This window comes from Archocentrus centrarchus, unplaced genomic scaffold, assembly GCF_007364275.1.
Source record: "Archocentrus centrarchus isolate MPI-CPG fArcCen1 unplaced genomic scaffold, fArcCen1 scaffold_50_ctg1, whole genome shotgun sequence".
NCBI lineage: Eukaryota > Metazoa > Chordata > Actinopteri > Cichliformes > Cichlidae > Archocentrus > Archocentrus centrarchus.
The window spans coordinates 1,708,341-1,723,141 of NW_022060273.1; the positions used below are offsets into that span (position 1 = coordinate 1,708,341).

Consider the following 14,801-nt stretch of genomic DNA (forward strand, 5'->3'; position numbering starts at 1 on the left):
CGAAAAGCCTTCAGCTGATCCAAAATGCTGCAGCTAGAGTACTGACAGGGACTAGAAAGAGAGAGCAGATTTCTCCCATATTGGCTTCTCTTCATTGGCTCTCTGGTAAATCTAGAATAGAATTTAAAATACTTCTCCTCACATACAAGGTCTTGAATAATCAGGCCCCATCTTATCTCAAAGACCTCATAGTACCATATCACCCCAACAGAGCACTTCACTCTCAGACTGCTGGCTTACTTGTGGTTCCTCGGATACTTAAGAGTAGAATGGGAGGCAGAGCCTTCAGCTTTCAGGCCCCTCTTCTGTGGAACCAGCTTCCAGCTTGGATTCAGGAGACAGACATCCTCTCTATTTTTAAGATTAGGCTTAATACTTTCCTTTATCAGAAGGAATCAGAATCAGAATCAGAAGGTTTTTATTGCCATATGGGTGAACAGGTTCACAGCATTAGGAAATTGCTGCGGTACTTCGTGCTTACAGAAAAAAACAAATAAGTATAAAAACTATAAGACAATATACAAGTATACAAATTGCAAATATACAGAGATATTAGAGCTATAACTATAGCACAATATTACAAAATTACAAAATATACAGTGCAGAGACTAATTAAAAGATAGAAGAATGTAGACTATATTCCACTAATATGTACATCAGTGCAGTCAGACAGGTGCATAGACATAGGGTCATCAGCGTTTGTGGAGGGTGGTGGTAACAGTCTTAGGGTAATTGTTCATGAGTCCAACAGCAGAGGGGAAGAAACTGTTCTTATGGCGGGAGGTTCTGGTCCGTATGGACCGTAGCCTCCTGCCTGAGGGGAGAGGGTCAAAAAGTCTGTGCCCAGGGTGAGAGTGGTCGGCTGTGATCCGACCTGCACGCCCCAGTGTCCTGGAGGTGTACAGGTCCTGGAGAGATGGGAGGTTACAGCCAATCACCTTCTCAGCAGAGTGCACAACGCGCTGTAGTCTCTGTTTGTCCCTAGTGGTGGCTCCAGCGTACCACACAGTGATGGAGGAGGTGAGGATGGACTCAATGATGGCAGTATAGAACTGCACCATGGTCCTTGCTGGCAAGTTGAATTTCTTCAACTGCCGCAGGAAGTACATCCTCTGCTGGGCCTTTTTGATGACAGAGGTGATGGTGGGCTCCCACTTGAGGTCCTGGGTGATGGTAGTTCCCAGGAAGCGAGAAGAGTCCACTGTGGTGATGGGGGTGTCAGTCAGGATGATGGAGGGTAGAGGGGCTGTGTGCTTCCTAAAGTCCACTATAATCTCCACTGTCTTCTGGGCGTTCAGTACCAGGTTATTGTGGCTGCACCAGGACGCCAGACGTTTGACCTCCATCCTGTAGGCCGACTCGTCCCCGTCTGAGATGAGTCCGATGAGAGTCATGTCGTCTGCAAACTTAATAAGCTTGACAGACTGGTGGTCAGAGGTGCAGCAGTTGGTATACAGGGAGAAGAGCAGAGGAGAGAGGACACAGCCCTGAGGAGTGCCAGTGCTGATGGTCCGGGAGTCCGAGACATTCTTCCCCAGCCTCACGTGCTGCTTCCTGTTCGTCAGGAAGTCAGTGATCCACCTGCAGATTATGATCAAGCTTATAGTTAGGGCTGGATCAGGTGACCCTGAACCAGCCCTTAGTTGTGCGGCTATAGGCCTAGTCTGCTGGGGGTTCCCATAATGCACTGTTTCTTTTCATTCACCTTGTTTATGTGGTTTATACTCCACTCTGCATTTAATCATTAATTGTTATTAATCTCTGGCTCTCTTCCACAGCATGTCTTTTGTCCTGTCTCTCTCCCCTCAGTCCCAACCGGTCACAGCAGATGACCCCCCCTCCCTGAGCCTGGTTCTGCTGGAGGTTTGTTCCTGTTAAAAGGGAGTTTTTCCTTCCCACTGTCACCAAGTGTTTGCTCATAGGGGTCGTTTTGACTGTTGGGTTTTCGCTGCATCATTGTAGGGGCTTTACCCACAATACAAAGTGCCTTGAGGTGACTGTTTGTTGTGATTTGGCGCCATATAAATAAAATTGAAGTGAATTGAACTGAAGTGTCAGCAGGGTCCAGACTTGGTGGAGTCAGCACAGAAATTATAGAGGACTTAAGAATTATAATACCAGACGGGATAGCATCCAAAACACAAGCGTATTCCTTTGCGGTAGAAGTTCAGAATAAGACATCAAGACACCATCAGGATTAAAGAGCTGCTGAACTAAGATGATTCCATGTTCAAACCAATTTTCCAAAAATAAAGACTTATGTTTGTACAAAATGTCTTTATTTTTCCAAATATAATATTGATGGGGTGAGAAATTGTGCTTATAAATTAAAGACCAGGAAAGAAGCATTTGTTTATGGAAATTAGAAAGCTTTATGGGGAACTTTTCAATATTGTAGTTATAAACGCCCAATAAAAATTCCAGATTGAAGGTGAATTTTTGAGAAACTTTTTAATCCAATTTATTTTGAACGTATTGTTTAAGGTTGAAAAATCAAGAAAATTCAGGTTCGTATGTTCGTATGAGTTCATTAAGACTGATTTCCTGATATAATGAATCCTTTTTCTCCATACAAATTTATACAGCATTTTATCTGTATTGGACGTAAGTGTATCTAACAGAAAACAGCCAAATGACATCACAGAAAAACGTGACAGTAAGATTGCTCCTTCCGTGCTTCCGTCATCAGCCCTGCGCAACCGAACTTACTACACTTGTCCCGCCCTTATCTCTATGTAACACAACTGATATGTTTGTGGAAAAATCAGTTGTGTTACTTCTGTATGATTGTAAAATAACGCAATTCTTAATGCACTTTATTTTGATGATCTGATACATACTTGTATAATGGAGCCAAATATGACAACAAAAACGACTCAGTTTAGTAGCACGTCAATCAAAACTGTGTAATGAGGTTAGGTTGAGAATGCAGAGCTTTTCCACGTCAGTGTGTTTACTAAGAGCAGATTGACAGCTGTTGGAAGGTGTAGATTTTACTAACCTGTCGAGCTTTTTTTTTTTAAAGTGAATGAAGAGGCGGTGTTTCGGAATATTTCGCTTTTACACAGTGGAGTGTCCGACATTTTCGGTTTGTCTAATTGTGGTAAAGAACTAAACTTTGGTCTTCTTCATTGACTTGGCCGGCTAACCTGCTAGCTTACCAGGCAAGGCTAGCATTAGCTACAGGAGGACTCCATCTTTGAAACAGCCACGTACAGGTAATATATTCATTTCGATTTTACAACAAAAGCGCCTTTGTGGGTTGCTCAGCGGGTGCTTTTCTTAAGCAAATCAGGGAGATGAAGTGTCTTGGTTGTTTAACACACTGTTACCAGTAGCCAGCTGAAATGCTAGCTAGTCGAGCTAACTAGTTAGCTTGACTTGCAACTAGTTAGCTCAGCTAATCTTATAAATACTCGGATTTTGCTCATTATTAACATTTAAGTTTGTCAGCCTGCAAATTAAGTGCAAATGACGCGTTCTATCACGATGTTTTTGTTTTGCTCAGATGACTGTCAAATGCCTTTCAGTAAGAGAGAGCAGCTAGCTTTGTCTTCAAGTAGCCGCTGCCTAATCGAATTAGCCACTTAGCACCTGCTTGAATCAGTAAACAGCTAAAACCCATAAGCTCGCATCATTTTGGTGCAAGTTTGGTGCATGGCTGAATTTGTAGTGTGGGGGTGTGGAGCTGTCATCACTAACTGCTTAGAGTAAAAGAGGAAGTGGGGAGTTAGCAGCGTGCAGTGATTGTCTTGAACTTGTCTGCTGGTACCTGGCAGTGAGCTTGGATTACCGGAAATTTTTTGTGATCCAAACGGACGGGTAAAAACATCACTTCCCAGAATAAGCTGTTCCATAACCACTGTTACTTTTCACTCAGTTTGCTAATTTTCTGGGGATCAAATGATTTGATTTTCACTGTCTTAGAAATTATTACGATTTCACATGATTATACAGTTATTATTACCATTTATACATATATTATTCACTTATTATTATTAAATGGTAATAATAAGTTAATAAATAAATCAATAATAATAATAAGTAAATTTTTTATAATAAATACATTTTTATGGTTAACCTTAAAAAGTACAAAATTTTGCCTTGCACCAAATGAGAACCAGGACTGTGACAAAAAAATATTTTTAACCAGTTTCTTAAAGTCAGATTTAATTGATTAAAACTTAAATACATTTTTTATCTGTGCCAGTTATGTTTGGAGATGAGACATGAAAATGTAGTGAGGCAAATTTATTATCATGACAAGATTACTGTAGCTCAGACCTGGGTATTGTATGGCCCCCAGACCAGATCCAGCACTGTAGTTCTGTCTGACTGGGCCATGTGTGTCAATGGGGAATTAGGATTCAAACACAAAGTAGTATCATCATACTGTTTGTCCCATTTCAGCCACCAGACACTCTTTGATAAACTCACCAGCAGAGAATGCTTACTTGGAGTTAGTTATACTGTGATGTTGTGGGAAATCACAGTACATTGTGATGTAAGGATTGAGTGCCACTGCTTGGCCATGGAAACCCATTCCATGAAGCACACTATCCACTGTTCTTGAGCTAATATGAAGACTACTTGATGTTTGGAGGTCTGTAGCAATTGACTGTGCAGAAAGTTGGTGACCTTTGCATAGTATGTGCCTCTGCATCATTGACCAAGCTCTGTGATTTTATGAGGCCTACCACTTTGTGGCTGAGTTGCTGTCATTCCCAGTTGCTTCCACTTTGTTATAATACCAATAACTGGAATATTTAGTAGCAAGAAACTTTATGGGGTGAATCAGTGGTAGAGCAGGCGACCATATACATGCTGTGAGGCAAAAGCTGGCAGCGCAGGTTCGAGTCCCGGCCTGTGGATTTTGCCGCATGTCTTCCCCCATCTCTTCTCCCGCTTTCCTGTCATAACCTACACTGTCAATAAAGCCGCTGTGGCCAAAAAAAAAAAAAAAAAAAAATCCTGTAGATCCTAGTGCTCTAGTGCCCACAAAGCTAGAGGCCTCTCACGTTCTGCATATGCTATGGGGAAAACAAATTAACACTTAAACAACTGTGGCTTATCAAAGGAATGCCTGGTAATTCTTCCTGGCTATTGTCAACTCCTGAGCTTTGGGCTCATTCTCTTGTCATTATCTGCTCAACATCATTATCCCTTGTGTTCATCAGCTGTCACTGTGTCTCTGTACCCTAGCCTCCACCTATTATGCTTTTATCTGTGTTATTTTAAATGGGATGGTTTCTGTGAATTCAAAAAAGAATGTGGCCTTAGCCAGCCCAGTCTCTTCATTCCCAAATCTTCTTGTATAGTAACAGGATTATCAGGCATGACTGTCATGACACAAGGAATAAGGTTAATCTAGCCATTCTGAGCTGTGCAGCTTGTCAAATATAAATCGTATGCCATTCTGATTCTGTTTGGTTAACCATGTTGGCTTTAGGCATTGTAAAGCTAGACATGGAAATTTGCTGTCTGTTTCTTATATTCAATACACATTTGGAGATGATAGTTCTCATACTTTAACTTAAAGCTTGGCGACTTAACTTTCATACACTTTTTTGTAGCACTTCAGAATTTCATATTGGATTTATCAAGACTTAAACTGCTGTTGGGCAATATGATCAAAAATTTTTATTGCAACATTTTTAAAGATTCTAGTGGATGTCACAGTATTGTTTTTACTAATACTATTAGCACGAGTGGGCCTTGATATAGCTTTACAGTGGTGTCTTCTTCTGTCAGGAGTATGTAGAATATGTTATATGAATGTCACCTTTTTAAGTAACACTTGATCATCGCCTCAACTTTCTGTTGGAGAAGCTGCCTGAGCCCCATGTGCAGTAGAAATCACTGGAGGCAAAAGTACAGATGCAGTGGAACCAGAAGCAAAAACAAGTCTAATTTTTTAAAATAGTTAATGGACTAGTACTTATATAGTGCTTTTCTACTCTAATTGAGCAATCAAAGCACTTTATACAACAGGTTTGCTATCACCCATTCATTCATACAAGCACTTTTTTCTACATCTAACATGTAGATGTTGTGCATCCTAAATGCACAAAGGAGCGTTACCGCAGATCCTTCCTCCCAGCAGCTGTAAGACTTTATAACCATCACTGCTCCCAACAAAAACCACAATAGACTACACAATGTAGGATAATATATAATATACTGTAAATAGTCCGGCCTGTTAAGGTTCAACACACAGGCACATCATGTACATTGTATATAGTGTTATTATTATTAGTAGTATTAAGGTTAATATTGTTTGTTGATTTTATATATATTCTTTTCTTAATAGTGTGAATTATTATATCTTTATTTATATTTATAATAACTGCGGCTGCTGTTACACCCAAATTTCCCCTCTGTGGGACAATAAAGGCTGTTTCTTCTTCTTCTTCTTCTTCTTCTTCTTCTTCACACATGCTTTCATACTCAGGAGGAACTTGGGGTTCAGTATCTTGATCAAGGATACTTCGCCATGCCGACCGGAACAGCCAGGAATTGAACCACAAACCTTCCGATTAGTAGATGACCTGCAATGAGTTATAGCCACCCCAACTGAAAGCTGATGAACTTCCAAACACAGCTTTTCTCTTTGTAACAAGTTATTTTGGTGCGCCTCTGCTCTCTTCTCTTTGTACACAATCTGTATTTACTATTCTTAAATTTAGAGACTATTGACTGTTACAGTACCTGCCTAGCAGTAGCTAGCATTACCTACCATACTCTTCAACAGTGTAATTGTATAAATATGTGGTTATTCATGTTTCAAAAGTTTAGGTTTCACAAATTTCTGTGTCATATTTCCCCTGTTGAAGAGCATTAGTTCATGTCAAGAAATCATGTCATGCAAATTAAGATCACAATACCACATGTGCCAGAATTAGAATGTACTATGTTTGTGTCCAGGAGAAATCCTGTCAGACTGGATGGCTCATTGATAGTTAGTGTATGATGATGACGTTTTCATTTTGTATATGTTTCTTCAGTGGACTGATTGATTAATGTTTTGAAAAACTGGTGGCAGAATGGCATAGAAAAGAACTACAGTTCAAGGCAGTATTTCCTCTACAGCTCTTAGAAGTATGAAAAGATTCCTCCAGTCTAAAAGAATAAGCAGGATGGATGTTGTTAATGCTAATTTCTACTAATGGAAGCATGTCTGTTTGAGAGTGAAACGCTGCAGACACTTTGTTTAGGCTGCTTCCTTGCTGCAAAGGGTTGCCACCCATGTACCTCTGCATGTTTTACACTGGATCCCCTTCCTAACACAGCCTTGAAGGGATTTTTACCGCTAGCTGAAATTGAACCAGCAACCTTTCACTTGCCAAGTGAATGTGTAAACCACTGCACACAGTTGAAGACACTATAAACATAAAAATACATTAAAAAAAGTGCAAATTGTCTTTTAAATTACTTTAAATGACTTCAGGTGAATTGTTGCTTAGCTCTGGCTTTATTTTATTTACGTCTTATATCCTGTTATGTGTTTTCTGTCAGAAAAGCAACATGGTGGACAAGAATATCTACATTGTCCAGGGTGAAATTAGCACTGTTGTTGGTGCTATAAAGAGGAACTCCAGATGGAATACCCACACTCCACTGGTAAGTTGAACCCAACTGTAAAGTAAAAGTTAGATATACTAATGGCATGAAAAAATGACTAGCATGGAAATATTAAACTTTAATCCAGCTGGGTGGTATGCCTGTCAAGAGTCAATATGTTGGGTGCTTCTTCAGAGCCAAAAAGCCCTGTATTACTAACTTGCATGGCAAATGTTTCTTTGATGTTCATGTTTTTTCTTTGCCCAGGACGAAGAACAGGACCCATTACTCAACAGCTTTGGCAGTCTCAAGGACATACTGAACAGCATAAAAGGTATGAAGTTATTTAGGCTGTGTGTAAGGGATTAATATGAGTTCTAGTTTTAAATGCAGGTTTCTAATTAGCAGTTGATCGCCCGGCACCGTGCCAGCTGAGGTACAGTCACGCTGGGCTGAGAATTTCACCAGTTTGCTATCAAAACTGTTCGCTATTACCACAGTTAGCAACTGGGCGCGGATATTAGTACTATCAAGTGGTCGTGTGGTAGTTGGGGGGGACCCCCCGTCAGGGAGTTAGCACTGTGAGTTTGAGCACAGACTGAGGCTATTTTGGAGCCAATATTGTTCTGTAAATCATTGTTGGCAGATATGTGTTATAATGTGCTGTTTGTTTTTTTTAAATGTTGCCTAGGCCTAGGCATTTTATAATGCATTGCCTATTTCTCAATGCCAAATGTGATATGTATAAATTTATAGATTCCTGTGACCTCCTGTGAGCTGTTGACAGTCTACACAACTCATATTTTAATACTTCATATGTGAAAATGTCAGAGAGATCAACATAGGTCACCTTTGGCTGGCTCTAAATGTGCTATTCTAACTGTTACTCTTAACCAACAAAATAAATGTGTACCAGCTGACCAGAGACAGTAATACAGGTCTGCTCATTTCTAGATGTACTTATTCTACTCAAAGGATTTTTAACAACAGTGATGGTAACGTTCAGTTAATGTAAATACAGATTAGGTCAGGTAGACATTTCTAAAGTTGCTCTTCTTGACAGTACATCTATGACAGTTGTAGGAGGAAATAAAAATGAGTTTGCATCATGGCTGTCCTTTTTTCAGTCACACTTCTGTTTCCAGTAGATTCAGGTATGCAGTTAGAGCATTTTTAGATAAGACTATCTTTAATGCTGTCATAGCATATTGCACTTTGACAAAGTCGAACGTTTGTCTAGTTGAATAACATTGACTGCTCATTTGTGAGTTCATGTGTCCTTAAGTACAATGGTTGTGTCTGACCCCCATCTCTCCGTCAACTGTCCCGCTTTTTCTGAGAAATCCAAGCTGCCTCTGAGGACAGTCTTGCATGTTGTCGTGCCTTTGCAGTGAGAGTCCTGGCAGCTCCCACGGCTGTACAGCTCTGGTTGTAGAAGCTGTGAGCAATGGGAAAGATGAAACACACGGAGCTACACAGAACAAAGCCCCCACCACTGTTGCCTTCCTCCAGGGAATGCCTCTGCCACTGTGAGATGGACAGGCACTGCTGGCTGGTGAAGGAATCCACCACACTGTTTAACCCTCCTCTTTTCTTTGCCTCTCCCCATAAGCTTTTCCCTGCAGCCATTAAATCACCAAAAGCCTATGCTCCCCCAATCTCACTGATTCTATTACAGTTCAGTAATTGAATCAGTGAGGAAGTTGAATATAAAATTGACTTTTTTTGTTGGACATTTACATTAAATAATGAGTTGATCTCAAGAATGTTTGAAGGTTTTGTTTCATCCTTAAGTTTAAATCTGCTGTGCATGTAGCCTCTCAAATGTTACATCCATACTCTGATGAGAGGTGAAATGGAGAGGAAATAACCAAAGCAGAGCTGAAGTCTGTACTTGAGAGACTGATCAATTTGTTTTGTTTTTGCAGCAGCACAACAGCCTAATGTAGCTTTGTGTTTCATACTGAAACTCTGTTGGTAGATAAATCTTGCGGGTGGGCTATGTTTTGCTGCTTCTTTGAGGCTTCGCAGTGGCCCAGCTGTCTGCTTAATGAAAGCCTGGTAATTCCATTCACTCTCGTGTGTATCTCCACTCCCTCTAACAACACAAGCCAACCAGCAAAGGAAATATGAATTAGTCCCCACAAGATTTCTCAGCCCCTTCTCTTCTTTTGTTTCTTTCCATTTTTCTCTGCAGCTTAGTGTTGTTGTAGCATCCACTGCTTTAGCGGTTCTGTACTGTTGTAACTAGTGTGATTGACAGGACCATGTGCATTAGAGCTGGAGAGTAGTGCAGCTGGAAGTATATCATCTGCAATTTTAGTTGGGTAAATATAGCAGGGAGTCTTGTCAGTCAGAGAGATGAATTGTTCTGGGAAAGGAAGTGTTGTGTCTCTTTTCTGAAAGCAGGAAAACATTTCCCCGACTTCTGGAAAATATAAGCCTGACTTCAGAACAATGAGAGCACAGTCAAAGAAGCTGGGCCAGTGATGGACCATGTGTTGTAATGCCTCAGCTCCACCTTAGTCAGTCAGTCTCAGGAAGCAGGAGCTGTTCCTCTGATTTACATGGAATGGTTTGGTTTGAGACTGATATTTAATGCTCCATCCCTAACCTCATTAGACTCATAACTGAGTGCTTTCCACACATTGTGACCAGCATCTGATATTTATTTATTTTTTTGTATTGGCTCATTAAAAATGATAGCATTTGGTTTTTAAACTTGCAAGACAGTGTTGCTTATGTTCAAAATAAGGATGGATACGGGGTCCAGTAGAAAGCAATGAAATATGCACTTATAAGCCAATATAAAAACAGCTCCTGCTGACTGAACTAACTTAGGGGTGTCAAAGTCAATGTCATGATTTCAAACTGTTTGGCACAGGACCATCAGTTCATGATGCTCTGAGCATCTGTAAGTACATGATGCTCATTTCATTATGAAATTGGGTCCTTGGGCCACTATGTCCTGTGAGCCATACTGTGAGATGTCTGTTTATGCTGTTGATTATCTAGCTATTGTCTGTTTGCTATAGCATGCTAACAGGGTCATCCTTGAATTATGGCTGAAGGAGGGTTTTACCTTCAACTATACAAAGTAACACCCAAACATTTTTATGCAGTGCCTAAGGGAAATAAGGGAAAACTTCTTCAAACTGGAGAAGAAGAATACTTGATTGATCTGAGTAAAAGTGGAGCTAGTTGTATATATATATATCATTGAAGCCTGGCTTTAATGATATATTTAGATTGATTTATGAGTATTTTTCACTTGTTATAAAACAAATTTTTTTAAGAAATGGAAGATGGTAACATTTATTTTTCTTCAGCTGTACTGTAATGTACTGAACATTGGCTACACAATAGAAATCGAATTATTCACTTCATTGACTGATAATTCAATTGTGATTTCTTTTTTCTTTTTTTAATGCTTATTTGTCACGGTAGACAGCAAAAACATTGACTTCCAGCTTCCATATCCTCCCACTGCTCTGAAAACATTGTGAGACATGGTAGTGACCTCTGTACCCAACACTGAGGTGTGTTTGTCACTGAGAGCATTCTTTTGATCACCGTGGAAGGAAACCGCTTCATCAGTACTTGTTGGTGAACAGTTGGCTAAATAGCCCAGAGCAGTTGCGATGACTTGAATAGCCATGTGGCCTGTGTTATTTCTAATCCAAGCACTGCACTGGAATTAAAAACAAGCCACTGATGGTGACATATTGTCTTCTCAATTAGATTTGTTGCTGCCTGTGAGCATGAACTCCTGTTATCAACTACCAGCATATTCAGAAAGCTTTGTTGTAGTTGTGTTCTAACGTCTGAGGCATTATTTAGAGCTGCAGATTGAGTCTTCATCTCTTACTTGACATTGACAGGGGGTTTTCTCCCACACAGGACTGTTATCACACAGACAAATCCGTCTCAGTCTCTTGTTGAATAATTCTGTGGATTTATTTTATTGGTTGACTATACCTCAGAGACTACAAGAGTGCAGAGAACAGCCATTCCTGAAACAGATTTTATTTCCTCTCCTGCTCATCTCATTTTTTTCATTGTACCTTTTTATGCAGAAGTCACTGAGCCTCAGCTCCTCAAATCTTCAATTCTTTCCTTTTACTCCCCACCTCCCCCATCTCTTTGCTGCAGCGAAGGTCAGATTTTTGAGAAGTCTGCAGTAGAAACAGTCTGCTCCTAAATCCCTTCATTTTTATTCATACAAATACAGGTTTAGAGCCCTTTGCACCCCTCAAGATACATAGCTAGAATGGCCCTTTGACTGACAGCTTTCTCCTTTACATCCAGACAATAACGAAATCCACAAGCACACCTCTAATTGACTCGAATCACTAGCACAGCACCAGAAGTAGATGTCTTGGGGGCATGGCAATGGACTTGCAGAATGAACATTGTGGAGGATGATTTGATTGCTCTCCAGCTGGGCTTTAGAATAATTATCTAGCTTTCCCCAAAGCAAAGAACAGACCTAATGTGGCACTGAAATAGCAGACAAAAATAATTTTTAATCATGTAGTTTGAGACCATACCATGCAATGTTCATTGAATGAGCTCATTTATTTATTTATTTTTCCAGTGGCATTAATGAAAGCACTTAGTGGCACAAGAACAAGAATGCTTGTTTTGAAATGTTTTCCCACTGTTTTTGCATAGGCTAATCCATGCGCTACTGACATCCTCACTAATTCATCATGTTTTACCATCATGTCAGTCATCAAGAGAGAATGCACATATGCTGTCCCCCCTAGTCTCATTTCAAGGTCGTGCGTGTGTGTGTGTGTCCAGCTGTGAGCATTGGCATGCTCCTAGGGGTTGCAGCCCTAGCACTTATGAACTGGTTGTGGCCTTTTACCCCCACCTTCAACCCTCTCACCCCTCCCGTCATCTTCCCTGCCACCTGATCTTCACACATATATCACTCCCAATTGAAGCGGCAGAAGACAACTGGCAAATGCCGAGGAAGAGGAGCCATAATTCATGTCGCTCAGCCACTTATGCAAATATGTTTACATATGAAGGCATTCTGAGCAAAGAGGATCTGCCTCGTGGCAATGCTTCACGTGTCTACTGCTGTCAAAAGACAGCAATCAGAGTGAGCGATACCATCTCTTTATTATATATATATATATATATAATATATGTGTGTGTGTGTTTATTTTATATTCTGCAAAGTTACCATGAAATTGCACATTACTTAAAATTACTTAAACCTTTCAGTATAATTTGTCTCCTTTCCTGTAAAATACCTGGAAGCTGGGCATGGTTAAGCCACTTCATAATATGGCCCACGCCCCAGAATTTACAGCAAATGTACTCATTGGTTTCTATTGTAGAAAGTGCAGTTTTTTTAATAGTTTAACTGCATACGTCTGTCAAAAAACCTCAAGTCTTTCATTGTATCTACAGGGAATATTAAAATAAGATTTTTTCTTAAATGCAAAAATAAAAAATTATGAATACAGTTATGTCAAATATAATGAGGTATACATACAATTTAAACTAAGGCATTCAGACAGACCCTTTATCCCCCAGAATACTCAGAATTTAGGCAGTACTTAAAATTACTTACTCACTACCTAAATGTACAATGTAATTAATACTTTAATGTAAAACACAAAAAGTTATGGATGACTCACAGAATAATTTGTCACCTTTCCTTTAAAATACCGTACATTGTTCAATACTTACAATTACTCACGCACTATGTAAAATTACTTATGCATGATTTAAAATTACTTAGACACTACTTAAATTAATTAGAGTATAATTATTTGTTTCCTGTAAAAACCTGACTTGTAATCCCCTTATTCTAGTGTACGTACTTGTAAATATAATTACATTATTTTAAATAAAATACATTGAAATTCCATTTAATCACAGGGGAATTATGCCCATACTTATTTCTTAGATATCGATTATTGAAATTATTTTGCCTTTGACAGAGTTTTAGGTCTAAAATATAGCTTTTTTTTTTTTTTTTCTTTTTCTTTTCCAGATGCAAGCATTTGAGGTGTAGTTATCTATTATCTGTTAGATGTCATCAAATTAAAAACTGTTTTAAAACTTATTTTAGCGAGATATCTTGAGATATTATTACAGTTAACTTGACTGAAACAGTGTTGCCTGACTTCTTAGAGCAACATTTGACTCTTCATTACTGTTCAAAGAAGCGAACTAAATGCCTTGGAAGCAGAGAATATAAATACTAGGTCAGTGTGCTGCTGTGGTTGATTGTTGATGGGAGGCGCCATGGATTATACAGGTGTGGCAAACATTTGGACTACTGGTTGTAAAAGTCTCCATTAAAATAGCTATGATAAATAGGAGTAGCTCCTGCTCCCCAGACAGGCTGCCACCTAGTGCTGGTTAGTAGCTGTAAATCTGGCCAGTTAATAGTGCCTTAACCAGAAAATGACAGGCAGGGCTTAGGCCCAGTGTGAAGTGGGGATGCAACTGTTGTCCTGTTTCAGAGGCTCTCAACAATGTGCTGAGTGGATGGAGAGTCCCACCAGAGGGCTATTAATCATCCTGGCTGGAGTGTCTGTTGGGTGGGGGCTTTGGACTCAGGCACAGAGGGAGCAGAGAGCTAGATGGAAGAGAGGGTCGAAGGTGCCACAGAGGATCTGGATGTGCTGACAGGAACAGTGTGCAAGATGAGAACAAAACAAACTAGCCCCCATGAGCCCCAAACAGGAGGAGGAGGAGGATAAAGAGTTGGAGGGGCAGCCTTGGCTTGGAAAGTCACAATTTTGGAGTGTTAGTTAACAAATTATTTTAGATCAATTTAGGATTTTTCAATTCAGGATTTCAACTTGGTTTCCAGTCACTGACCTGATTTCATGGATATAATTTATTGCTGATAAAATTCTGATTAAGGAAAACTCACAGAAGCTACAGTGCACCTATTTAAATGCTTATTGTGTTTAATTCTACATGCACTTACTAACACATTTCTTTTTTATAATTTTATATGTCTAAATGTCTTATATGTATAGTGCTTATAAATGTGTACACACAGTCTGGCAGTGCAATGGAGGATTTGTAGTTACATTATGGTGTGTTCTCTATTGGCTTTAACTTTAAAATTTTGCTTGCTTTTGTCGCCCATATGGTCTTTTTTTTTTTTACATCATCATGTGTAAAAACCTCATAATTTAGTATTTTAAACATAAACCAGCGAGCAAAGGTACGAAAAGAGTGACCAAGTTGTAGTTTTGTTT

The 14,801-nt window shown here is 39.6% G+C and overlaps 1 protein-coding gene across 3 annotated transcripts in view; it reads left to right on the top strand.

The window, feature by feature from the left end:
* The first annotated feature begins 2,769 nt into the window (after positions 1-2,769).
* The window catches only part of gbf1 (golgi brefeldin A resistant guanine nucleotide exchange factor 1), a 110,973-nt gene continuing 98,941 nt past the window's right edge, over positions 2,770-14,801 (top strand). For 2 of the 3 annotated variants that reach the window (XM_030725216.1, XM_030725217.1), the window contains exons 1-3: positions 2,771-3,218; positions 7,516-7,620; positions 7,828-7,894. In XM_030725216.1, the coding sequence (XP_030581076.1) occupies positions 7,525-7,620; positions 7,828-7,894 (163 nt within the window). In that variant the 5' untranslated portion in view covers positions 2,771-3,218; positions 7,516-7,524. Of the gene's footprint in view, positions 3,219-7,515; positions 7,621-7,827; positions 7,895-14,801 lie in introns of all 3 variants that reach the window. The other variant, XM_030725215.1, reaches the window with a different exon arrangement.